The sequence below is a fragment of the Chlorocebus sabaeus genome, chromosome 9 (assembly GCF_047675955.1).
Source record: "Chlorocebus sabaeus isolate Y175 chromosome 9, mChlSab1.0.hap1, whole genome shotgun sequence".
Lineage (NCBI taxonomy): Eukaryota > Metazoa > Chordata > Mammalia > Primates > Cercopithecidae > Chlorocebus > Chlorocebus sabaeus.
In genome coordinates, this window is record NC_132912.1 from 13835920 (window position 1) to 13862954 (window position 27035).

General features: G+C 48.0%; 1 protein-coding gene across 13 annotated transcripts in view; it reads right to left on the reverse strand.

Annotated features, from left to right (window-relative positions):
* Positions 1-27035, reverse strand: part of FRMD4A (FERM domain containing 4A) — a 692609-nt gene that overhangs the window by 35312 nt on the left and 630262 nt on the right. For 9 of the 13 annotated variants that reach the window (XM_037983470.2, XM_037983471.2, XM_008002326.3 and 6 more), the window contains 4 exons: positions 25469-25545; positions 19801-19939; positions 12334-12475; positions 11921-11956 (listed from right to left, as the gene is read on the reverse strand). In XM_037983470.2, the coding sequence (XP_037839398.2) occupies positions 11921-11956; positions 12334-12475; positions 19801-19939; positions 25469-25545 (394 nt within the window). Of the gene's footprint in view, positions 1-11920; positions 11957-12333; positions 12476-19800; positions 19940-25468; positions 25546-25789; positions 26047-27035 lie in introns of those variants that run through there. The other 4 variants (XM_008002332.3, XM_037983472.2, XM_008002325.3 and 1 more) reach the window with 2 other exon arrangements.

Here is a 27035-nt window from a genome sequence, read left to right on the forward strand (position 1 = left end):
CCTCCACCTTAAAAAGGTTCTTTATAATTCTCCCCACCCTTGAGAATGTACTTTGTGAGGTCCACCCCCTGCCCCCAAAACATCGCTCTTAACCACTGCCAATCCCAAAACCTATAAGAACTAATGATAATCCACCACCCTTTGCTGACTCCTTTTTCGGACTCAGCCCGCCTGCACCCAGGTGAAATAAACAGCCTTGTTGCTCACACAAAGCCTGTTTGGTGGTCTCTTCACATGGACAGGCGTGAGACAGTTCCCTCTTGCTGCTAGCAGTCACTTTTGCAATTTTTACAACAGGAATCCTGTACACAGTGCAATCTTCCCTCCCCCTTTTCTCTACCTTCCCAACTTCTAGCCTTCTGCCAACTCTGCCCTCATTTCATTTACTGCTACAGCCTCTCATGGGCTGGAAGGGTGTGTCTCATTATTAACCAGGGCCTAAAGGATTTACTGCTTCATCTTATCAACAGACCGAAGCAAATATTTGTAAACTCAAATGCTAAACAGAGTTTAATCTGAGCTGTCTTTGGAATTAATGAAGTAGAAGATGGATGGAACCTCTTTATTCTAGGTAGAAGGGCGAGATTTCAAATTTTATTGATTGAAAAAACAGTAGCTAAGTGCTACCTGGAAAGGGCTGTCCAAGCATAAGGAGTTGGTGTAGGAGTCAAAGGAAAAACAGAGGTGATCTCAACACGTTTTTTAAAAGATACACGTAATGCACAAATATCTACATATATACACACATATATACAGATACATATATAGATACATATACATATATTTTTATAAAGTTTCAGGCAACACTCAGATTTATGAGTATTCTAAATATTCTTTAGAAAACACAAACTGGTGTGTTGCCTCCTCTAAAGCAAAAGCCCACACCAGTGGTTGTGAGTGAACAGGGCTGGGTGTGTGTTCCAGCACTGCCGTTTACCAGCTGTGCGGACTTGGGAAGCTTGTGCAACCTCTTGAAGTCTGTTTCCTCCCCTATAAAATGGGAATGGAAATAGCACTTCTTCAAAAGTGGGGAGAATTAAAAGGGATAAACGCTTAGAAGATGCTTGGAAGACACGTGAGAATATATTAAGTGTTACATGAATACTAGTTACTCTTTCTACTAAAAAGTGAGGCCGGGGTGGTGGTTCACACCTAGAGTCCCAGCACTTCTGGGAGGCCAAAATGGGACGACTGCTTGAGGCCAGGAGTTTGAGACCAGCTTGGGCAACATAGCCAGATCTTGTGTCTACAAAAATTAAAAAAAAATTAGTAAGGCAGGGTAGTGCATGCCTGTGGTCTCAGCTACTCTGGAGGCTGAGGTGGGAGAACTGCTCCAGCTGAGGGTGTGGAAGCTACTGTGAGCTGTGATTGTGCCACTGCACTCCAGCCTGGGCAACAAAGCAACACCCCATCTGAAACCCACCACTATTCCCAGCCTTTATTAGGAGTCTGCATCCCAATTCAGAGAGCTCCAAAATGTAGATGAGAAAGTCCATTTAGTGGACAAGCAAGGAAACGTGGAATGCTTGCAGACGTACCACCCACCGTGGCCACATCAATTCAGGAAGCTCACGAAAAGGGTAAGGAAATGAATTTTTACAGAACTCCTAAACAGGAGCTTCTTACCTGCTATACTTCACTGAATCCTCACAGAGACATGGTTCCCACTTTCTTTTTCTTCTCTTTTCTTTTTTTTTTTTTTTTTTGAGATGTCACCCAAGCTGGAGTGCAGTGGCGCGATCTCGACTCACTGCAACCTCCACCTCCTGGGTTCAAGTGATTCTCCTGCCTCAGCCTCCTGAGTAGCAGGGACTACAGGCGCACGCCACCATGCCTGGCTAATTTTTCTATTTTTAGTAGAGACGGGGTTTCACCATATTGGTCAGGCTGGCCTTGAACTTCTGACCTCGTGATCCACCTGCCTCGGCCTCCCAAAGTGCTGGGATTACAGGCGTGAATCACCGCGCCCGGTCTCCCATTTTCCCAATCTCAGCTCATTGCAACCTCCGCCTCCTGGGTTCAAGTGATTCTTCTGCCTCAGCCTCCCGAGTAGCTGGGATTACAGCGTGCCACCACACCCGACTAACAGAAGCCTCTGGAGCCCCTTCCATGTGCAAGGTGTTGTGGGATAGACACGAACAGCAGACATGCACCCAGCGCTCAGACCTGCCCGCCAGGAGGCAGAAGAGAGCAGACCACAACAATAGGCCGGGCACGGTGGCTTGCACCTGTAATGCCAGCACTTTGGGAGGCCCTGGCAGGAGGATTGCTTAATGCCAGGAGTTTGAGACTATCCTGGGCAGCATAGTGAGACCCTGTCTCTAAAAAAATAAAAAATAAAACAATTAGCTGGGTGTGGTGGTGAGCGCCTATAGTCCCAGCTGCCCAAAAGGCTGAGGCAGGAAGATCCCTTGAATCTGGGAGTTTGAGAGTACACTGAGCTATGATCATGCCACTGCGCTCCAGCCTGGGTGACAGAGTGAAACCCTGTCTCTAAATAGGCAAAAAAGAATGAGACAGGTACTAGTTGCCGTAGAAGGTGGAAGGCAGAACCCACAACCGGAAGCTGACTGGGTAATTAACCTGGATTGTAGCTGGTCATACATAGTTGAGAATTTTTTTTTTTTTTTTCTTTTTTGAGATGGAGTTTCACTGTGTCACCCAGGCTGGAGTGCAGTGGTGTGATCTCAGTTCACTGTAACCTCTGCCTCCTGGGTTCAAGTGATTCTCCTGCCTCAGCCTCCCAAGTAGCTGGGATTATAGTACGCCACCACGCCTGACTAATTTTTCTATTTTTAGTAGAGACGAGGTTTCACCATGTTGGCCAGGCTAGTCTCCAACTGCTGACCTCAAGTGATCTGCCCGCCTTGACTCCCAAAGTGCTGGGATTACAGGCGTCAGCCACTGCGCCCAGCTGGGTGACTTTTTTTTATTGTCTCTCTGAGAAGGTTAAGCCTGTCTCTGAAATATTGTCAAGAAAACACAGTGTCAGGTCAGTTCTCCAGCAAAAGATCTTTCCTCCCAGTTATCGGGAGGAAAATATCTACTTGAATGATACTAGATTAAAAATAGAACCTGTTGTTTTTGGCGACCTTATGACATTTCAATCCTAATCCAAAGGATTTTTACTGAACTAGGTCACTAATAATCTGGCCAACGAGGAAGATAAAAAGAGCTGACCCTACAGAGACAATTCCCATCCAAGCAGAGAGAGAGAGATGGAGTGATTCATGCCAAGGCAGAAAGCCATTTTCGGGGGTATTTGGAAATCTATGGAGTGAACTTCCCAATGCTGTGGACATTGTTTGAGACCCTGGAGACACTGCCTGTGTCACTGTGGGTTTCCCAGCTTCCAGCCGGGGAACTCCAGACTCCAGCCGGGGACAGCTGGGTGTGGAGGGGGCGGATGTGGAGGGAATGCCAGCAGCACAAACAGCAGCTCTTCTCCCGGCCGGCGGACACATGGAAGGACAGCCTCATTCAGCCGTGAGCCAGAAATGCTCCGATTGTTCAGAAGACCCCGGGCGACTCAGCACCGGATATGAGCATACATTCTGCCCAGAGGACGTTGTCAGGAGCCACGCGTGGCTCATCTGTTTTTGACACAGAGGAGATATTGATGACCAGCCACTGATTTCAGAAGACAGAGAAGGGGTGCTTTCCTCTCTGGAAGGAGGGGAGAATTCGAAGCCAACAGTGCTCCAAAGAAGAAAGAAATCTGTTGTTCTAGAACTAAAGAAGGGAAATGACAATCCGTCTCTTTAGACCTTTAGAGAAAAAAAAAATGAAGAAGGCATATTCCCAGCAGATCAGTAGAAGCTGTAAGGAAAAGTTTTGGCAGACACCCCAGGAATAAATACGAGGAAGAGGTTAGAATTCTTCTTTATGATAAAAAGATATTTATTTCCTTGACAAATCCTCAGTGATGAATTCCTTACATAAAATATGTCCCAGGAGACCATGGGAAATAATGCCACTTTGCAGACTGCAGGATAAATGTGTCATCTCTGGGGACCGTTATAGAGAATTAAATGTGATTTTTAACATGAAAAAATGCATGCTTGGAGAACTTTTCATCAGGCTTAGAAATTTTAGAAATAAAATAGTTCATTTCAGAGAGCATTGAAATTGAAGCTCTTTGAAAAGCAAGCGCCTTTTGATGGTGGCTGGAAGTCTCTGGAAGAGCTTTGCTTTCTGGCTAGACTCCATGGCTCACTGAACCTTGGTGAAGAGTGCAAATGTAATTTAACAGAGAGAGAGGAGAGAGGGAAAAAAATAACAAACTGAACATTCAATTACAAAAATTAGCAGCATCCAGTAAAATACCCAGTTGAAACTATCGTTTGTAAATCCTACAGTTTCCATTTCTTAGGCTGTGAAATGAAGGAGCTGTCCTATCTTCTGGCTCCAAGCTTGTTAGGCTACTGCAATACCAACGTTTGCAGATTAACTGAATTTCAGTCATCCTTGTTCTGTGCTCCCAGCAAAGGAGTACTGGAACAGAGGGCTGACCCTAAATGGGAACAGAGAAATGCTTGTGGGAAGTGATAGTGATATCTCTTTTTCAGTATTTAAATTTCATCACAGTCCTACCCAGTCAGGAGGCTGAGGCAGGAGGATCCCTTAAGCCCAGGAGTTTGAGGCTGGAGTGAGCTAGCATTGCACCACTGCACTCAGGGTGACAGAGCGAGACCCTGTCTCAAAAAAATAAATAAATAAATAAATAAATAAATAAATAAATAAATAAATAATTTATCATTGGAAAGTCATTCATTTAGGTTCCACATTGTCATTCGGTCCTGGTTCTCTTCAGTGGGCAAATATTCCTTTATTAGTAACACCTGAGGGCATAAATATAGCTGTGTAAATGACTGTTTTTAATTCCCCCAAAATAAGGGCAGAAGGGGATAACGATTCTGTCTCCCTCTCAATTTTGACTCAGGCCAGTCCTGCTCAAACACGTCCGGAACCATCCATTCCCCAGAAAGAGATTTTGCAGCTCTCCCCGGGCACACAGTCCAGCATAAACAAACTCTGGCACAGTCCGACTTTGGCTGCGCCCTGCGGCAGAGCAGAGGCTATGACCAAAATTAAGGCCCCTGGAATGCTGTCCATTGTTAGACCTAAAAGGAGAGGCCACAGGCCATGGGTAACGGAGAACTTTAAAAGGCCAGGATGAGAGATACAGGGAGGAGAAGGAGGAAGGGCAAAAGAGAAGGGATGAAGACAAAACCGAAAAATGTCGTGTGATTTATACCAGCGCAAGGCAGTGAACTTTGAGCTGAACACAGCCGCCATCATGATGTTGGCAGAGCCTATCGGCTCCCCTATCTGTTTGGAGAGATGTCAGATAGCTGGCACCCTCATTGTTACATTAGTTATTAATAAACTTCCTTAACAATGGGAGGAAGTGCTAGCATTCAGAGAATGGGAGTGTGTCAACAGCTGAGGACTGAATGTGGACGGATCCCAGGCAATGCCGGGCCCGCGTTTAACACAACCTGTTTTCTCCCAGAACGGAAAGTAGCAGAGCCAGGGTACAATGACAGACTGCGGGTTTTGGTTCATTTTCTAGTTTTTAAACCCAAGATCCATCACCAGATTCTTCCCAATCTTGCTGACCACACTGCAGATGACTCGATGGACATCTCAGTAATCACATAGCCAAATTCCTATTTGAAAACACAACATATCCCTTAGTTTTGTAGAGAATGGGTCATTTATGGCCCTAGACTTCCAGTCAAGAAGCCAAGAGCAGCCTCATCATCCCATTTAATAAAGGCTGTTGTCCCATTTTTTCGTTTGGGTGGTTAATGCAACAAGCCACACGTTCCTGCAGCACACTGGGTATTTCCTAAGTCGGTTTGTGCTATTTTCTTTAAAAAGCCTGAGAACAAAAACTAACTCTCCTAACCCCCACTGAAATTGGAACTGTTCTCAGATGGCTGGGCCAGGTGTGGAGGCTCACGCCTATAATCCCAGCATTTTGGGAGGCCGAGGCAGGCAGCTCACTTGAGCTCGAGTTCAAGACTATCCTGGTCAACATCATGAAACCCCATCTCTACTAAAAATACAAAAATTAGCCAGATGTGGTGGTGCACACCTGTAATCTCAGCTACTCAGGAGGCTGAGGCAGGAGAATAGCAGAGAACCCGGGAGGCAGAGGTTGCACCGAGCCGAGATCATGCCACTGCACTCCAGACTGGGCAACAGAGCAAGACTTCGTCTCAAAAAATAGAATGAATGAATGAATGAATGAGCTGTTTTCTGATGGTAAATCCCCAAAACAACACTTAGAACAAATCTTAGGCTCTTTCCCACTTTCAGACAAGCTATGAAGGGGCCATGTGTCTTCACCTACAATGATACACCCAATTATTGCTGCTTTTGTTGTTATTCCTTTTTTTCTCCCCTCCCATGTTTTCTGGAATTTCAAGTAATACAAGATGGGAAGGAAGGAATAAACCCATTCAAGTTCCTACAACATGGATTTTGGATTCTTTTTTTTTTTTTAAAAAAAATCCCTGAACATGTTTTAACCAGATGGTTTGAATTCATAGTTGTCCCCCCAAACTGTACCTGAACCTTCTGGAAATGTGTTACCTGAAGACCTAGGAGCAAAAGCAATAGACGCAGCTACAAATGTGGAAGCAATCACGGGACTGTCACAGGGCAGAGTGAATCCAATGCGCCCTGCCTACTCCCCTCCAATGGTCAATAACAGAGGCACTGAGCCCCTGTGAAAATGGATTCAGGACGCGGGTTCCACGACCTTCCTCCCATCTGAATGCCAGTCAGTGCTGGAGGAGGCGGGGATTTCATTCCTTTTCTTCCATCACAGGCTTACAGCTCTGACTCAGATGGTTCACCATCTCTAAGGGTCTCCACTTAAATACAGGTCTAAAGGGTCTCACCGGGGACAGCTTCACATATCACTGCTGCAGGATTCAGGGCCCCGATCTCAAGCCTTAATCAATCGCTTTAAGTTGAAATCATCGCCGTTGAGTCACCTGCAGTGTGATCAGCAGGACTGTCAAGAATCTGGTGATGGATCTCGGCTTTAAACAATAAAAATGAAGCAAAATCTACAGTCAACTATGTGGACTTTTTTATTTGAAAAGCTAATCCATGGCTCAGAGCATTGGTAGGTATGGATATTGGCTTCTTTATTTTTTATTTACTTATTTTTGAGACAGAGTCTTGCTCTGTCTCTCAGGCTGGAATGCAGTGGTGGAATTTCAGCTTGCTGTAACCTCTGCCTCCTAGGCTCAAGCAACTCTCCTGCCTCAGCCTCCCAAGTATCTGGGATTACGGGTGTGTAATTACACACCCGGCTAATTCTTATATTTTTGGTACAGATGGGGTTTCGCCATGTTGGCCAGGCTAGTCTCCAACTCCTGCCCGCCTTGGCCTCCCAAAGTGCTGGGATTACAGGCCTGAGCCATTGTGGCTGGCCTGGCTTCTTTAATAGGTATCAATGACATTCTTCATTTCTTTAGCATCTGAGGCCTCAGACACCAAGTACTAGACTTCAGCAATTTTAAAGGTAATTATGCATCCTTAAATAGGCAAACCACCTTCAAAGTTACTAATAGTTTATCAACATTTTATGTCTTTTTTTTTCATCAATAAGCAGTACACAAACTCTTTGCAGGGACGGGGGCTATAACTTTTTAAAATGCTGTGTATAGTACCTGGCAGAGTTGGGAGCTAGCAGAAATGTTTATACCACAGAACTCTTACAGTGTTGTGACATGGCTCAGACACACCGTGATTTGGGTACAGATGAGGGTCCGAGGAATGAAAGGTAACAAGGATGGACACTACTGCAAGAGGAGACTGACGCGACACAAACTTTAAAGGTCGCATACTAGTGTGATAAAGGCTTACAGTAGAATTTGGGAAAAAGTACTGGAGGCAGATCCTATGGGAGGTACCAGCAAGGCCCAAGGTACCATACACTCTAGGAACATAGAAGATTAGAAGATTCTTTTTTTTTTTTTTTTTTTTAGAGACAGGGTCTCACTCTGTCATCTCGGCTTTAGTATAGTGATGCCATCACAGCTCACTACAGCCTTGAACTCCTGGGCTCGCGTGATACTCCAGCCTCAGCCTCCCAAGTAGTGGGAAATACAAGTATGTACCACTATGTCCAGCTACATTAAAAAGATTTTTTTTTTTTTTTTTGTACAGATGGGGTCTTGTCATGTTGCCAAGGCTGGTCTGGAACTCCTGGCTTCAAGTGATACCCACATCGCCCCTCCCACCACCTCCGCCGGCCTCGGCCTCCCAAATAGGCATGAGCTGCTGTGCTGGGCTGAAGATTCCTAAAGCACAGCACAGGCAGGAGTCTTATTAGTATCGTTCACAATTTATTTTAATTTCAATAACTGTGCATCAAACACCTATTGGGTGCTAGGTACTGGGCAAGGGCTAGAAAATTCTGAAATGGTGACTAGTTTCTCAAAATGCTTTTAAGGAACAATTATTAGACACTAACAAGGAGATGAAAGAGAGAAAACAGTTGACCAAACTGGATACTGGGTTATATGTATCACCTTTTCTGAATGAACATCAGAAAATAAAATCCGGCAAGTGTAGTAAGAAGAGTGTTAACAATCAGAGCTGTCCTGGAATTGCAAGCAGCGGGGCTTGTCCCCTTTGTGGGAACACATTCTAGGCAAGAGGGCAGAAAGGTAGGAAGGGGGTGGAGATGAGCCAGCCACCTCGATCTTCAGGCCAAGGCTGGATTTCCCCATTGCAAGGGATGTGGAATCAGCCCCTTCCAGATGGCACTGCCAATGCTTTCATCAGGGGAAAGCTTTATCCTCCTGGTGCAAGGAAACACGGGCAGCCATCAGCCATCCCAGTGGGAGGGAGAACAAGATCTAGGGGTGCTAGAAATTCCCTTTGTTCCCTGATGGAATGTTTCCTGTTTGCGGTGTGTCCCTCCACTGTCTTGGCTCTCCTAAGTCACAGGAGGTGGGTGTGGGGCACCCCAAGGAGCCTCCACCCTGGCATTAAAGGATGTTTTTCAGGCTCAAACTTGCAGGGCTGGTAAGAGTGGGACCTGCCCTCGGCTTGAGTCATGGGGCTTTCTCACCAGGGTTTCTTCTTGCTCAGCTGTGCAGCTGCAGAAAGGGCTGAGGGCACTGAAGCTGACAATGGGAGCCGCTCTGCAAGTGGCCCCAGCTGCTACTTCTAACTCCTAATCACCTTAGCCTGGGGCCCCAGTGCTGAATGAAGAAGCATTTGAAGATCACTTCAATGGCTTGGTATACCCATGCTTATCTATTAGGTGTACAGGTGGATTACGCAGGAAGGTTTTCTTAGGATTTCTCTTCTAGCCCACCAGGTTGATTAGCAATATCCAGCCTGTGGGCAGTCATAGAGAGGTACTGCTTTCAAGTCTTAAAGACGCTTGGATTTCATTTCTCTCGCTGTGTGTGTGTGTGTGTTTGAGACAGAGTCTCGCTCTGTTGCCCAGGATGGAGTACAGTGGCATGATCTTAGCTTACTACAACCTCTGCCTCCCAAGTTCAAGTGATTCTCCTGCCTCAGCCTCGAAAATAACTGGGATTACAGGTGTGCACCACCAAGCTGGCTAAGTTTTGTATTTTTAGTAGAGATGGGCTTTCACCATGTTGGCCAGGCTGGTCTCAAACTCCTGGCCTCAAACGATCCACCTGCCTTGGCCTCCTCCAAGTATTGGGATTACAGGCGTGGGCCACCACGCCCAGCCAGATTTCATTTCTGATGGGTGCGTGATGTCAATTTCATCTCAGGAGGTTTGCAGCTCCTGTTCACAGCCTCATTTATAGCTGCTATTAAGGTAAATTGTTGCCTTGGTGCCCCCTGGAGTCTGCCAGATACAAGGGGGCCGGTGCAGATGGACCAGGACACAGGCTTAAAACTGGGCATACTTGGGTTCTATGATCCTGCGCAACACACCCACTTCAAGCTTGTCTCTTCCTCAGTAACGAGAGTCTCTCCAATTCAAGTGTCTAGACCAGCAGCATCAGCATCAGCCTCACTTGGAAACTTGTTACAGGTGTAAATTCTCAGGCTCTCGCCAGACCCTCAGAATCAGGAGCCCCAGAGGTGTTTTGACGAGCCCCCTAAGCGCTTCCGATGCACGCGGAAGTTTGAGAACCACTGAGCTTCAAGAATCCGAGCTGAAGTCAGCCGGATTCCCTGTGCTAGGGGGGAAGGTGGGCTGATAGATGCAGCCTCTCTAATCTGACACTGGGTTTTCCCGGGGTTAGGAAAAAACGATTGTAGGTTGTGTTTAAAACACAAACAAGGTGTTGGCTCTGACTCTGCTCTGGGTCATTCAGCAGGAGACTGGGAGTGGCTGTAATTCGAGGTAGGGGTCTTGGGCTTTGAATTTCATTCTCTTTGATCCTTGAAGACACCATTCTCTGCAGTCTTCATGGCAAACTCCCAAGCCTCAGAAAGAATGAGCGTTAAGCCCATTTTTTGGATGTCACATTTTTGAAGAACCTAAGGCAGGGAGAGGTTGACAGTGAACCCCAGGTGATGTGGCAGAGGCAGATCTAGGTTTATGGGGCTTGAAGCTTATATAATTTTAGTGTTTTTTTTTTTTTTTTTTTTTGAGACAGAGTCTTGCTCTGTCGCCCAGGCTAGAGTGCAGTGTCACAATCTCTGCTCACTGCAACCTCTGCCTCCTGGGTTCAAGTGTGTCTCCTGCCTCAGCCTCCTGAGTAGTGGAATTACAGGTGCGCACCACCACACTCAGCTAATTTTTGTATTTTTAGTAGAGATGAGGTTTCACTATGTTGGCCAGACGGGTCTCTAACTCCTGACCTCAGGTGACCCACCTGCCTCGGCCTCCCAAAGTGCTGAGATTACAGGCGTGAGCCACCACACCGGCCTTTAGTGGTTCTATTTAAGAAAAATAATACAAAATGTATTATGTTCACAGATTTTATGAAAACACATGACTGTGTGAACACACTGCTAAGGTCCTCTCAGGGCCTCAGCCTGTCCAAGGAGGGGCCCTGAACTTAACGCTCCACTCACCAGAACAGTAACCTCGCCTCTCAGTCCAGGAACGATGTCTGTCCTCTCTCTGGTCCTTTAAACTTTTTCCTGGCTATGATTGGATCACACCAGCCCAGAAGCTAATGAGACAATTTTTAGCACCTCTTCCTCTCCTGTCTTTTCCTTTATGTTATTGTTTACAGACACTATATATAGTAATATAAATTACCAGGGAAGACTTCTTGCCTTCTTTGCATGGCTCAGAGACAGCTGCACAGTTCCTACATTAATCAGGTTTTTTCTCATGTTGCACTTTTCTTTTTGTTTTGTTTTTTGAGACAGGCTCTCGCTCTGTCACCCAGGCTGGAGTGCAGTGCATTGCTCACTGCAGCCTCAGCCTCCAGGGCTCAGCGCTCCTCCCTACTCAGCCTCCCAAGTAGCTGGAACTATGGGTGCTATGCCACCACACCTAATTTTTTCTTTTTTTGGTAGAGATGGGGTCTCACTATGTTGCCCAGGCTGGTCTTAAACTCCTTGGCCTCAAGTGATTCTCCAGCCTCGGCCTCCCACAGTGCCGGGATTACAGGTGTGAGCCACCATGCCTGGCCACAATGCACTTTTCTAACATTTCCAAACCACAGCTGCCTCCCTCCCTCCCTGCTTCCTTCAAACCCACTCCTCCTCCTGCCATTTCAGTGAATAGCACCCCCCTTTTTAAGTCAGCCAGATCCAGGACCTTGGAACTCCTCTGTCCCTCCCAACATCAAAAGACCAAATGACTTGGCCAAGACCGGCGGAAGTGGACGGCGGAACCAGATCTCTGACTCGCAATTTCAAAAGGCCCTGAATGGAGAAACCACGCCCTGTGACACGATGGAGAGAGTATTCTGCATTTTTAAAAGCCAGAGAAACCCACCTGGGAGTAGAATGCAGTGTCTCCTGGCACCAGATCCTGAAATTCACAACACACGAGTGGGTACATGAGCGGACTCCACTTGTCCACCCTTGGACCTGACATTCCCGACAGCTTGCCATTGGCATTCTGAAAGGCTCTGGGGGGTACCTGAAGACACTTAAGTGTGACCAGCAGGCCTTCTTGCACTGCGTGGTTCTACTAATTCTTTTTTTTTCCCCCTTCCATTATTTGATGCTTCGGAGCAGTTTTCTCACATTCGCATTTGGATCCCAACCTTGGTCTGGAAAGCAGAGCCAGCTTTGGAGCAGCTCGTCCAGCAGTCTCCCCTGCTGCAGCTCTCCCCACCTTCCTGGGTCCCCTCTGGGGTCCCAGCCATGCTCAGGGGGGAGTCCCTCCAGCTGGCCTCTGCCTACCTGAAGACAGCAGGCTGCCGCTGCTGCCGCTGATGATCTTCCCCTTGCTGCCCATGTTGGCCAGCTTCGAGGTCTTCAGCGTCCCCGTCTCGGTCAGGTCGATGGCGATCTCACTCAGGCTGCGTGCCGCATGGATTTTGGACTGGAATGGAAAGGGAAGCAGGTCAAAGAAGTGACGCTCACCTTGCGGAGGGGACGGTCATCCCTCGCCTGCCCCTGCTCACCGTCTTGACATTCCTCAAAGGGACTTATCTCCCTGACTGACGTGCAGCACTTTTGTTTGCATCCCTTGGCCTAATCATTAATCACCAAAACTCTCTGTAAAGAGCAGAGGCAGCTCGAGAGCTACACCGAGGGAGGATGTTCCAAGCCGCTGATTCTGTAGGCTGCACTGCGGTGTGCTTAAGACAATGTCCTGATTTAGGAAAAGTGACAATCTCGTTGAACCTTATTCCCAGCCACAAAACAGGGTAGATGCCACTCAGCTCCCAGGGGTTGGTTCGGGTCAAAGGAGAGAAAGTGTGGGAAGGGTGTTCCTCCCAACTCCCCTGTCCTCCCTTCTTTCTCGTCTTCCTGGCACACAGCTCTCAATAAACACCGTGGTTATAATTATTTGGTGCTTAAACAAGGAGGATAAAATGGTTTTCAGCATTGTGAAAGATGTAAGAGATTTAAGCCTCTTAAATGGTTTGCCATGTGGCCACAGAAAGTTTAGCTGATGGAGAAGTGACGGTGGTTCTCCAGCTTGGGCAACATAGCAAGATCCCATCTCTACAAAAAATAAAAAAATTAGCCAAGTGCATGCCTGTAGTCCCAGCTACTTGGGAGACTGAGACAGGACTGCTAGAGCCCAGGAGTTGGAGGCTGCAGTGAGCTGTGATTGCACCATTGCACCCCAGCCTGCACAACAAAGTGAGACCCTGTCTCTTAAAAAAAAAAGAGAAATGACAATGACAGCTCTCTAGACCTGCAATCACAGGGTGCATGATTGTGGAAAAACTGCTCATTTGGATCCTGGGGTCCCACCAATGAATGTGTGACATGGTGCTTTGCTTGTATTTTGACACCAAAGTGCATGTGCCCAAGTCTTCCTATTATGGTTCAAACGACACTCCCTTTAATCCACGTTGATTGGCTCTATTTGGTTAAAAGTCACAGCAGGAGAGAATAATTAGAAAAAAGGTCTGTGTTCGTATTTACATTCCTAAAAGCAGTGGTTTTTAAATTTTTTTTTTTTTGGAGACAGAGTCTCAGTGACCCAGGCTGGAGTGCAGTGGCCCAGTCTTGGCTCACTGCAACCTCCACCTCCTGGGTTCAAGTGGTTCTCCTGCCTCAGCCTCCTAAGCAGTTGGGATTACAGGTGTCCACCACCACGCCCAGCTAATTTTTGTGTTTTTAGAAGAGAAGGGGTTTTGCCTTGTTGGCCAGGTTGGTCTCAAACTCCTGACCTCAAGTGATCCACCTGCCGCAGCAGCCCAAAGTGCTGGAATTATAGGCGTGAGCCACTGCGCCCAGCCAAAGCAGTGGTTAAAGCAGTGGTTTTTATAAGGCTACCTGCTCCAGTTTCTACCTTCGGTAGTGACAACGTGTTTGCATTTCCCACACGTGTGTCAAATGTCTGCTTGTTTTCAAAAAGAAAATCAACTTTTTGTGAGTGTGCTTGGGCAATAGGCTTTGCCAGTATGCTGAACTTCATGAAAACAACTAGAAATGGTCACTTGCTCATCTGTCGTTTCTGTGGCCACCGTCTACAGCACACACATGGGTGGAACTGGGTGAGGTTGATCATTGTAGCTTCCTGCCTGGCCTGTGGAACGCAAGGTCTTTCCCACACAGGAGAAAGCAGGTGTGGGGGCAGTAGCGATGACCATGGAGGGGTGTGGACCCACCGCTCCTGGATGCCCTGTATACAGCCTTCCTTCCGTGCCCAGGGGTCCTTACTGTCCAACCAGGGCTGTTTGAATGCCTGCAGCTCTGCGCTTCCTCTGCCCTCGATGTTGCTGTCCACACTGGCAAGGACAACCTCCGACCTCATGTTAACATGATGGAAGTCCGTGGGCGGGAGGAAACGCTGAGACATGGTGCTTGTTTTCTTCACCTGGTGTGAACTGTCTTCCTCCTCCTCCTTCTCCTCCTCCCCACCCGGTGGGCCTTTCCTCGACTTGTGCTTCCTTCCTAACCTCAACATTTTTCCTTGCATTCAGACCCAAGTCGACTTCCTCAGGCGAGTTTTCTTGTTCATAAAACAATCCTGGCTGCCAGGCCCTCGAAGGATTTTGGCTTGCCGCAGAAGGAAGGAAAAGGGCCTTTGATTGCCATTTGACACAGCCTATCAATTGCACCCGTCTGGTTGAGTTTTACCCTCTAAGCAAGCATGGCGAGTACAATCCATGACCTCCTTTCTTACTGCACCACTCTGTTACGGAGACTCAGGTTTTAATAAAAAGTAGCCCACTCCCAAATGGTGATGTAACAATAACTCACGAAGGCCTAGACCAATTCAGCGCTGGGCGAAGGGTCTGGGCTCTGAAGTCGGAATGACCTGAGTTAAAGCCGGGCGTGGTGGCTCAAGCCTGTAATCCCAGCACTTTGGGTAGGCCGAGGTGGGTGGATCACTTGAGGCCAGGTATTTGAGACCAACCTGGCCAATATGGCAAAACCCTGTCTCTACTAAAAATACGAAAATAAGCCGTGCGTGGTGGTGCACGCCTGTAATCCCAGCTACTTGGAAGGCTGAGGCAGAAGAATCTCTTGAACCCAGGAGGCGGAGGTTGCAGTGAGCCGAGATCACGCCACTGCCTGATCTCATTCCAGTCTGGGTGCTAGAGTGAGACTCTGTCTCAAAAAAAAAGACCTGAATTAGAACCTTGGCTCTTCCCAGTGAATCACTATTGGACTTTGACCCTTCACCTTCCTGATCCTCAGATATGCGTTTGTAAAATGGAGGTCTTAAAATCCACATCCCAGAGCTGAGATAACTAAAGTAGATAATTTATGTAAAGGCCATTGCAGTAAGAATAGGATCTGCATTAGGGCCTGGCTGTAATTTGCGAACCGAGGTTAGACTGATGGCCCAACCAGATATTTTGAAGACCTCATAAATCACATGAAAAACTTGTCCCCGTTGTCATACCAGAACTCTTGCCACATATCATTCTTAAAACAAAAATATGGAAACAAAAGGCATCCTTCCTAAAAGAGACCAGATTCCTGGAAGCTGTAGGAAGCCACTGGATTTTTTTTTTTTTTTGAAACAGAGTCTCATTCTGTCGCCCAGGCTAGAGTGCAGTGGCGCGATCTCGGCTCACTGCAACCTCTGCCTCCTGGCTTTAAGCAATTCTCCTGCCTCAGCCTCCCGAGTAGCTGGGACTACACGTGTGGGCCACCACGCCTGGCTAATTTTTGTATTTTTAGTAGATACGGGGTTTTGCCATGTTGGCCAGGCTTGTGTCAAACCCCTGACCTTAGGAGATCCGCCCGACTCAGTCTCCCAAAGTGCTGGGATCACAGCCATGAGCCACTGCGCCTGGCCTGGATTCTTTCTAGAATGGAAATATCACAGTGACATAACAGACTCGGTGGAGAGGACCGGGAGGACATGGGCATTGTCGGGGAGAGTCTCTCTTTGCAAAGGCAGGTCTCTGGGCCGACCTTAAGGAGTCCCCAGACTCCAGAACATTTTGCTCTGGGAGTCTTGCCTGATACATGTGACTCAGTCTTCTGACTGACACTGTGGGAACAAAACTTCAATGTCCCTGTCCCCCTTGGACCCTAAATAAAATGGAGAACTGCATCAGGGAGAAACAAAAAAGACTAGGAAGAAGGAAAGACATTTGGATTGGGGGCCAATTCAAGAAGTCCCCACTCTGAGTTCAGAGGGAAAAGTGTCTAATGTTGACTCTAAACATTTTGAGCTTTCAAATATTTTCCTGCAAAGTCTCTAAGACATTCCTTGGCTCTGGGCTTCAGAGGTTGCTGGGATCTAGCAGACAACATTTCTGATCTCTGGTCAGCATAGAAGTTACCAATTACAATTGGTGCCTGTGCAGCTTCTCATTCTGAAGGAGCTACAAATAACCAACCAGCACAGCCTCCCTCCGCCCTGTCTTAGATGGTAGAATGGTTTCTTGATGCCTATGCGTGAAGAGCTGATGGAGGGAGGAAGAGCAGCGGGGGAAGAGACAGGCAGAGAGAAAGAAGGAGACATTTCCTTAAATGATTTGCACAGTGACCCTGAAAGAAGAAAATAACCGAGTGTCAGGGAAGCCCCGGAACGCTCATGGCTCCCCACCCTTGCTGACTCAAATCACTAGACCGCACTGGTCTCTCTGGGGTTGATAAACACCATTTAGGGGGCCTGGGCTTTGCTAAAGCTCTTCAGAGAAAGGAATGGTTGGCACGTCCCAGTATAGTAGAGTGTGAGCAGTGACCAGGATGCCAGCCAGAACTGGCTGCCTAGAAATATTACGAAGCTCTCTGTCCCAGCCCTGTCGGCCATCACTCGCCCAGAGGCCGTGCTGCCCATCAGAGATGAATCACATCACTGTTCTATAAAGAACATTCCAGAAACAAAAAGGTGTTGTAATGTAATTCCCAAAGCATATGTCATCATCTCTGATTTAATTTGGGGACCTTTTAGAGAATGTAAACTTCATGCTAGTGCTGGCCAGGGATAGTATGCTAGATTAACAACGACATTAGTAAAGATGACATTAGTAAAAGATTTCCCTCCTCAAGCAAGTTCACAAATGTGGTGCCATTTGACCAATCACTAATTGAGGTCAGGAATTTCCTTTGCTGCTAACTGGGGAAGGAAAGCACCAACAATGAAAGACCCACCTAGGGTCCCAGAGCTGGAAAAGAGGCCTCCAGTTCCCACGCAGAGGGTCGCGATCCTCACCTAGCACTGCAGGCTGGGGAACTGGTTCCTGTGAGAAGTGTGAGGGCTCTATCTAGGGCATATGTGAGCATGCCAGGCTTCCTGGGAAATGTTCTCCTTCTCCTCCTGGGAATGTGGGCATTTTCTTCAGTCCCCAAGGGTTACTTTTACAAAAGGGACAGCTGAAACATTCCTGATGCTATGGGCATTTGGTTTTGCCTCCTAAAAGACATGTCTTGTTACTAAGTCATCTACAATAATTTTTTTTTCTTTTTCTTTTTTTTTTTTTTTTGAGATGGAGTCTCACTCTGTCAACCAGGCTGGAGTGCAGTGGAATGATCTCAGCTCACTGCAACCTCTGCCTCCTGGGTTCAAGCAATTCTCCTGCCTCAGCCTCCCCAGTAGCTGAGATTACAGGTGCCTGCCACGATGCTCGACTTTTTTTTTTTTTTTTTTGTATTTTTAGTAAAGATGGGGTTTCCTCATGTTTGCCAGGCTGGTCTCGAACTCCTGACCTCAAGTGATCAGCCTCCTCAGCCTCCCAAAGTACTGGGATTACAGGCATGAGCCATGGCTCCTGGCCAATAATTTCTTTTTGAGATGTACTTGCTGTGTCAGTGGGTTGACCTGTTAGCCTGTTGAATAACAAGGCTTACCAACTGCAGGAGACCGTATTCCAGGGTGTGGTGGGAAAGCCATAAAACAAGCTTCTTGAGATGCTCAAGAGACCCCCTATGCAAAAACCAGAGCAGAGGGGAGGAGCTTGAACAGCCAATGCTGTGCTATCCTCAAGGCGAGATACGCGTTTTCCTCTTTCCACGCTGTGGTACAGTGAGTGGGGGGTCTGCCCTCAAGGGGAATTGGCAGTGGGGTTCAGGAGCATTGCCCAATCCCCTAACCCGCAGCATCCATCACCCAACCACAGAGGATGAAATTAATGTTCTCAGGTGTCCACCTCCAACTCTTGCCCCTGGACTGCAAAACCCTGACACGCACCCACTGTGTCAATATCAAGCATGAGTCAGAAACACTTTGGCCCCATTTCTTTTGATCTAATCGAACTTCAGATTCTTGTGTTAGGACTAGGACCCATCATTGCCAGGAGAGCTGTGGAGAATACTCTCATTATTCCTAACAACAGAAATTCTCTGTCCTGCACTTATTCATCCCAGAAAATGACCAAAAAGGGGGTCAGAAAGAAGTAGAGGACAAAATATTTTACAAAGGAGAAAATGATGGCTGCAGGGGACAGACCCTGATTTAAAACTGAATTATAACTAAAGGGACTGTTTCATTTCTTCCTGCCCTCTTTTTTTTTTTTCTGTTAGTAGAGATGAGGGTCTCACTATGTTGCCCAGGCTTGTCTCAAATTCCTGAGCTCAAGTGATCCTCCTGCCTTGGCCTCCCGAAGTGCTGGGACTACAGATGTGAACCACTGTGCCCAGCCCTGTCCTCTTTTCTATCTTTCTCTTATCACCTCCCCCTTGATCCCTGACTCGCTCACTCTCCTCTTCCCCAGAAAAAGAGAAACCCCTTAAAATATGGATAAGATGGCAAAAGAGAAAGAACCCTAGAGGGCACCGATTCAGTGACCCTTGTGCCCAGTAAGTGGATCGTCCTGCCACCTTCTCCCAAGAACTCACACGATGGAGGGAAATCCTCAGTAACTGCTAGAAATCACTAGCCCGGGGCCCAGGGTGATCTCAGTCTGTATTCCCCAAGCCAAAGCCAGCAGGATCTTGACAGAAGCTGCAGGGCCATCTTGGCAGGGCTCTTCCCCTGAGGGAGAATGAATGGGAGCGGCTTGTGGGGGGCTGACAGGGGAGTCTGGGGAGACAGGGCTGGAGGAAGAGGGGGCAGAGTGTTGATATAAGCCCTGTGTGAACCAAGGAGACGTCATCCTCTCACCCACCAGAAAACAGCAGCTGCGTGCCCAGAGTCGGGGGTGGTGACATCTCCTTGGAGGAGGACTATTTACCAAGGCCCCAGGCTCTAGGTCTACCTTAGGGAAACAGGGCGGTTGCTTTTTGTTTTTGTTTTTTTTTTTAACGTTTCCAGTTTTGCATTTAAAAAAAAAAAAAAAAAAAAAAAAAAAAAAAAAAAAAAAGGACTTGGCAGTTGGAACCGCCTACGGGTTTTCACAGCAATTACCCTAAACTGTTAGGTGGTGTCTATTCCTTGAGAACGATTACTTTTTTCTTTTCAAAAGGAAGATAGTACAGCACTGTTTAAACACCAAAAAGGGCTTGCCTTCACACTGCTAGGGGAGTCTCCCCAGGGCCAAAAGCACAGTGGGAATTCCTCAAAAGGGGCCTAGCTGGCTGTAGTCAGCAGCTTGAGCCGCTCGATGGTGGTCAGAGCCCCCTGGACCAAGCTGCATGGAATGTGCCCTCTTGAAGAGCTGGTCTCAACCCTCCCACCTGTAGTCCTGAGAGGCAAGCCTGTACCTGTGCAACGTACGGACCTGGGCAAGGGACATGGTATCTCCCCAGCCCGTCCGATTCTCATTCCTAAACTGAGAGAGGCAGACAGTGGCCCGGGCTGCTCTTAAGCTGGCTGAGGGCTTGGTGAGAGGTCTGGCCACTCACCTTACTCTGCTTCCTGTCCAGATAGAACTGATGTTGGCTTATGGCCATAGCCCAGATGGACTTGATCAATGCCGGACATGCATACCACGTGTGCACTGCAATGCCGCTGTGCCCAAATGTCCTCCTTGTCACCGAAGCCCTGGGGAAGCAAGAATCACAAGGTTCAAACCCATTTCTGTTGAGAGAAATGATTTCTCAGTCAACAGCTTCTGTAGAGAACCCACTGGGTCCTAGAAACCCTGGTGGAAAGGTGATAGCTGAGCTCTCACACACACCTAGACGAGCACACACACGCACGCGTGCGCACACACACGCACACACACCTCAGAGACACTGGCTGTCAAAAGCCACCTTCTGATTTTCTGACTCCTAGAGTTGAGAATTTGGCCAAGTCTCGGCCTTGTCTAGGATAAGATGGGTCATTCTAGGTCACTAGATGGTCCTTTTTCGATCCTGGACCTGGCACTGGGCCCAGACAAACTTCGCAGACAGGAAAACCTTCAGTGATGCTCCCTGTGAGACAGGAAATGTGCCTACGGTGGGGATGAGTAAATTATTTTCTAATCACCAAAGGCTAAGTGTCCCAGGGAATCAGGACTTTTCTTACATAGCTAACCCAATGTTCCTTGAAGATTTGGTGATCAATTTCCAATCTATTCAGAGGGCAGGGAGGGTACAAACAATCAGGAGAGGAAAGGCAGAGAGAAATGTGCCCACCCCCAATTCCCCCAACCTCTGCCTATACTTTTTTTTTTCAGATGGAGTCTTGCTCTGTTGCCCAGGCTGAAGTGTGGTGGTGCGATCTCAGCTCACTGCAACCTCCGCCTCCACCTCCCAGGTTCAAGCGATTCTCCTGCCTCCGCCTCCTAAGTAGTCGGGATGACAGGTGTGCACACCACGCTGGGCTAATTTTTGTAGTTTTAGTAGAGACAGGGTTTCATCAGGCTGGTCTGGAACTCCTGGCCTCAGGTGATCCACCTGCCTTGGCCTCCCAAAGTGCTCAGATTACAGGCGTGAGCCACTGTGCCTGGCCCTGTCTATACATTTTTAAACCTACATGGAGTAATCAGACTTTAAAAGTGAAAACAGGAACTGCTGATCTCCATGTAATCCACCACATTCATAGAGTTAGGGGCACTTATATGGTCATGCTCTTAGTGAAGTATATTTTATAGGATAAGCAGATTATTTTGCAAATGAAATCTAATAGTGTGTGTCTGCGTATGTGTGTGTGCGTGCAAATGTGTGACAAGTTGATGGGAAGGTGGGCTGGGATTTGGGGCATTTTACCTGGACATCAGAAACAAAATGTGTGTTCTCAAGACTAACATATCTAATTTGGAAGAAACCTGGGGGTGATCAGCACTTTCAAATAGTACCATTTTTTTTTTCATGGCTAATTTTCCCTTAAAGAAAACAAAGTTGCCAGGCAGTATCTTACTGTGGGGGAGCTAAAGATTTAAAGTGGAGTCGTCTTCACCCTCACTTTTAAGGAGAAATTCAAATCTGGTGGGTAATGACACTGAGCCTACACAGGTTTTTTTCTCCCTTCGGTTCAAATAACAGTGAAGGAAAAAAAAAAAGCCAGCACGTGAAAGAGCGCACAGTTGAAAATAATTGAAAAAAGGAGCCAGTGAGAGTGAGGGGGAATCCCTCCCCGGTCTCGGTAAATTTAAAAGAAAACAGGGATCTATGCTCCCAGCTTGGCTTCCATAGCAGTTGCTGCTCTTGGAAATAAATGAATGGCTTTTTTTCCCCCCAGAAAAGCTGAATGAGACAAGAAAAGTATCTTGAAAGATGGCGCAAGGCTAGGTACCTCCATTTCTCAGGTACCAGGAGGACGGAAGAGGTAAGTGGCTGGTCAGGTCCGGGTAGTTCCCCAGAGCGTCTAAATCAGATACTCAGAGTTCTTCTCCTGCTCTATTACTGCTTTATCTCCTCTCCTCATCTTTCGCTTCAGGCCCTTCCTATTTTGCCCAAACCTTAGAAGTGAAATGTTGGCCCAGCCTGGAGAAGCTCAGGAATGAAGCTAAGCATTGAGTTAGGATACCCAGGGGGAGGAAGTGCACAGTGTTTGTCTGGTACGCCACAGGGAATGGTGCAATCACACCTGACCCATCGGCCCAGAAAGCAGCCTCTGCCCTCAATGATTCCCATCAATTACATCTTCATTAAATGACTGCATCTGGCGCTGCCCAACCTGTTACTGCGGTTCTGACTCCCTGCCTGGGTTGGGGGAGGGGCTGAGCCCGGAACACCAAACTAACATTAGGCCAATCACATTCCTCTTCCCTAACCTCAAATAAGCAAGGCCACAAGCAATAGGACAACACATTCAACCTAAAAAGCACCACAAGGTTCATTTCACAGTAACTGGAAGAGAGGACATGCAATGATACCAACGTAAAAATAGTAAACACTGAGGCGGGCGGATCACGAGGTCAAGAGATTGAGACCATCCTGGCCAACATGGTGAAACCCCGTCTCTACTAAAAATACAAAAATTAGCTGGGCGTGGTGGCGCACACCTGTAGTCTCAGCTACTTGGGAGGCTGAGGAAGGAGAATTGCTTGAACTTGGAAGGTGGAAGGTGCAGTGAGCCAAGATCACACCACTGCACTCCAGCCTGGGGACAGAGTGAGACTCCGTCTTAAAAGGAAAAAAAGTAAACACTCAAGGCCACAGATACCCCACATATCCTGCCTTGATCATTCCATGTTCTATGTGTGTAACACACTCACACGTGGCTCATGAATACGTGAAATATTAACTATCAATACAAGAGAAAAAAGGCACCACTAGGATGTGAAAAAGAGAACTGAGTGCAAGAAAGACCTTACAGCTCATAGCTCTGGCTCTGCCACCATGCCAAGTGACTGACCTGAGGCCATTGCCTTTCCTTGTGTGTCTTTAATGCTGAAGTCATCCCAGGTCTCCACCTCCGGCCTCCCTGGGCCTCTCCCCCATTCCTGCCTGTCTGCAGGCTAACTCGGTGTACTCAGCGAGAGTGCCTGGGAGGAGACAGATCCGCTCCTTCCTCTGGGCTCCTCCAACTCCCACTTCCCTCCAGCCAGACCCTCCCTCATTTCTTTATCCTAATTGAGAAGCTCCCACCTGACATTTATATCACCCTGAGGGCCCACCACGTGGCTTTAATCCTAGTTACACCATCAGGTCACACTCAGACCTCTCCTTCCTGGTAAGCCTCTCCCTTCCTGACCAGCCAGGCCTCTGGCGACCCTGTCCTTCACCCTTCATGGCCCACGATACCTGGTCCTTCTGTACAGTAGAGAAAGTGCATGAACTCCGGGGCCAGACCTCCTAGGTTCAAATCCTGCCTCTCCTGCATACTAGCTACTTGTCCTCTAGAGCAGGTTCCTTTGTTTCTTGTGACATTCCATGAGTTCCTTCTTCTCGGCAGGTTCCAGGCAGTGGCTCACGCCCATAATCCCAGCACTTTGGGATGCCAAGATGGGAGGATCGTTTTAGCTCAGGAGTTTGAGACCAGCCTGGGCAACACTGTGAGACCCAGTCTCTCAAAAAAAAAAAAAAAAAAAAAAATGCTGGATATGGTGGTGTGTGGCTGTAGTCCCAGCTACTCGGGAGGCTAAGGTGGGAGAACTGCTTGAGCCTGGGAGGTGGAGGCTGCAGTGAGCTATGATTGCACCACTGCATTCCAGCGTGGGTGACAGAACGAGACCCTGTCTCAACAACAACAAAAAAGTTCCTCCTTCTGCCTGTCTTCTCAGCTACACTAGAAGATCGCTAAGGAAGAAGACCCTGCCTCCGACTTCCTTCCTTCCCTGCCACAGCTGACACAGCGCCTGAACAGGACACAGAAGCTTCACAAGAAACATGACATTGATCACTGCTGTCTAATAGGCGACAGACCCACTGAAGAGTCACATGTGAGGTCTAGATTCTTTCCTATATCCCTGGGCCTTGGGAAAGAGAATTTAGTAGTACTTACCAATAGGGTGACAGACGCAGAGAGAACACGAACACACATGCGCAGATAGACGCATGCGTGGTTAAAGGATTTGTCCAAGGTGCCTGGGTGCTCACTGAATTCCCAGCAGAGCACAGGCATGGAGGAGGGTCTATTCCCTGCGCTCAGCCCCTTAGATTACCCAGCCCCCCATTTTTATCCTTTGGAGCATCCCCTTTCTGCATCTGACCCATTGTGGCAAAGTTCATTTCACTCTTTTTGTACTTAAATTTCCCCTCCTCTTATAAGCCTAAGAAAATGGTCCAATTCAGTTCCCCTGAAAAATGAACAGTGAGTTTCTTCTTGGCTGGAATATTATTTTTGAAATCTCCCTGCCTGCCCTGCTTGGCCTGCACAGATGGATCTGTGCTCTGTGGACTGGGGCTTCTGGCCATGACACCCCTTGCAGGTCCCTGAGAAACACTGGATATAATATGTTTCTGTTAAAGGCTACCATCTTCACCTGACTGCAGAGATGCAGAAGCTCTCAGCTGCTCTCCACTAACTATTCCTGTAGTAACTGTGGTGCTGAGATAGGCTTTTCCCCTACGCAGGAGTGGCTGTTTCAGGGAGATTACCCTGGAGGGCAAGCACGGCTTCATTCCTGCCGGGTTATCATGGGCTGCAGGAACAGGGGCTACTGCACAGGTCCAAGCCCTCGCACTGGGCGGGGTAACTCCCGGTCTCCCTCCTGTCCAGAGCTCATGGGGAGGTACCGCAGCTTGTTTTGAGTGTCAGAAGCCATGTGTGAGCTGGAATTGGTGCCAAGTCCTCTTTCTAAGCCCAGGGCTGGAGCGTCAACAGCACCTAAATTCCACTTTCGTTCCTCTGTAGAGTCTGATGTTTTCTGCGTCTCCCTGGGGCTACCTTCTTATTGTAAATATTTCTGGCCTTATGGAAAGTGATTTCTTAGTTGTCGGGCCTGGTTTTAGGGAATTATGCTGCCGTTTTTGGGATGCCTATAACTTTAGGTCCAGCGGGAGAAAAAGAGAGGAAAACAGTGGGTCTGAGCTGCCCAGACCCCAGCCACTCGGGGCTCCCTGCGTTCCCACCTGGGGCCCCACTGTCTCACACCTAAGAGTACAGGGACTTTTTACAACCGTGGTGCTGTCTGGGGTATGATTTTGGGTGGAGGGAAAAATAATTTCATTTCTTTCACATCCACCCATGATACTAACATCCTAAAATTACAGCTCCTGGAATAAAACAAGGTAGCACCACTGCTTTGGTGACAGATTCATTTTGGCATTGACTGTCCTGCCTGAAACACTTTTAGAAGCTCTAACGAGCGATTCTTCAGACTCTTCTGTAGCAAAGGTTTCCTATGGGGACTTACTGGTGTGTGTTACAAAGTGCTATAAAGCTTCCCTCCAGTGCAGGTAAAACACACACACTGACACACACACATATGAGCCAGGGACACATGTGGCCAGATGAGACGGTCAGGGATTGCTACTTACACACACACACACACACACACACACACGTGCGAACCCACTGCATTTATCAAGACATGTAATCCAAAAGAAAGTTTCACTGCCTGATTGGAGCTCCATTCCCCGGGAGACTGCCCCCCCCACTCCAAACTGACCGTGAACGAGAGCCCCAAAATAATAAGATCAATAACATGCCCAGCCGAGAGCCACGCCGTCCCGCAAGAAAAGGACTTTTCAAGCTTACCTGCGTGGGTCATGAACTTCCACGGAAAACTTCTTTTCTCTGAAGTACAGGTTTTCCAACTGTCTCCATTGGAATATCTGGACAGAAAACAGCGAAGTTTAAAACTCAGGAGGGGCTGGTTCCTGGGCCATCTTCCCCCGTCTGCTGGTTAACTTTCCACAGCTGGCAGTCTCCTTATCAAAGCAGAGACCGTAGTTTGTGCCTCCTCCGCCTCTTGCTTGACTAACACACACACACACACACACACACACACACACACTCGCAGCTCTCCAGTTCAAAACCAGGCAACGTGGGTGTGGATTTTCCTGCAGGTTCCTTAACTGGAACAAAACAAGTTCTTTTCAAGTTCTCCGCCTTTGGTCGGCCTTTGTTGGTTTGGTCGTGGCAGTCCCCAGCTTGGCAGACTTTTCCCTTCCAGGAGAGGGAGGAGAGGTGGAGACGGGGGAGAGGGACCCAGCAGGGAAGGCGGCGGGTGAGGGGAGAGGAGCGAGCGCTCAGGAGGGAGCGGTAGCCATCTGCGTGGAGTGCTGAACTGAGCTTCCTCCCCTCCAGTGCTGAAATGGGAAGGCGTTCAAATTCCCAGCCTCCCATCGGGACTCCACTTCCTGCTCACTAATGTGTAAGAGCCTTGCAAAGGGCGGAGGAGGCTGGGACCTTATTTCGGGGGCAGGCAACTCAAGATCACAGTGTGAGCCTGTCAAGCCCATTCTTCTTGCTGCAGCACAAAGAAAACCAAGAGTTCTGTCGCCCGGGAGGACGCTGCAGCCAGTCTCTCCCTCGGGCTTGGCCAGGGAGGGTGAGAAGTGGAATGAAGGGGCCCTGGCAGTCATTCCTCCTTCGGACCAGTGAGCTCGTTAACTAAGAAGCCGACTGTAATGTTTGGAAGTAATTAGGGCTGCATCCACTTGCTGCAGGAAGGGGGTTCCTTTCATTGGATGAAAAAGAAAGTTACTTTAACCCTCTGGGAAATGTCACAGGAGGTTCAACTTGTGTGCACACGCATTTGCATTCATATTTGATGGTTACTGCATCGCCTTCCATATACTTGGAATTTCTGTTTATTTTGCAGAAAGAAGGGGTAAAGCAGGAATCTTGTTCTTGTCTTTCTGCGGGGAACAGCTTCCCTAGACTACCCTCTTTCTCTGGCCACTGACTTAAATGATTTTCAGGGTCTTGCCCAGAGTCCTCGGACCTCAGGCTCCTGACCCTCTCTGACCCGCTCATGTTCTGTCCACCTTAGACACGTGATGGCCATTTCCTGTATCTGACCCACCCTGTCTTCCCGGGCTGGGGACACTGCCAGTCAGCAGTTGGGCCAGTGGACCCAGAACCCCAAATAAAACTGGGCTGGAATAAAAAGTGCTTCTGGAATGGCCGCATTCTTTTATCTTCACAATCTACTCTCTGGAATTTTACAATTATTTTGTCTGTGTAAATACTGGGAAGGAGAATGTCTATTCTCTCTTATTACAGAGCTGCCTCTTTTGTCCCCGGCTCAGAGTGCATTTCACTCTGAAGCCCAAGGAAATTGTATTTTTCTTTCTTGTTAAGCATCAACTCCAGGTGG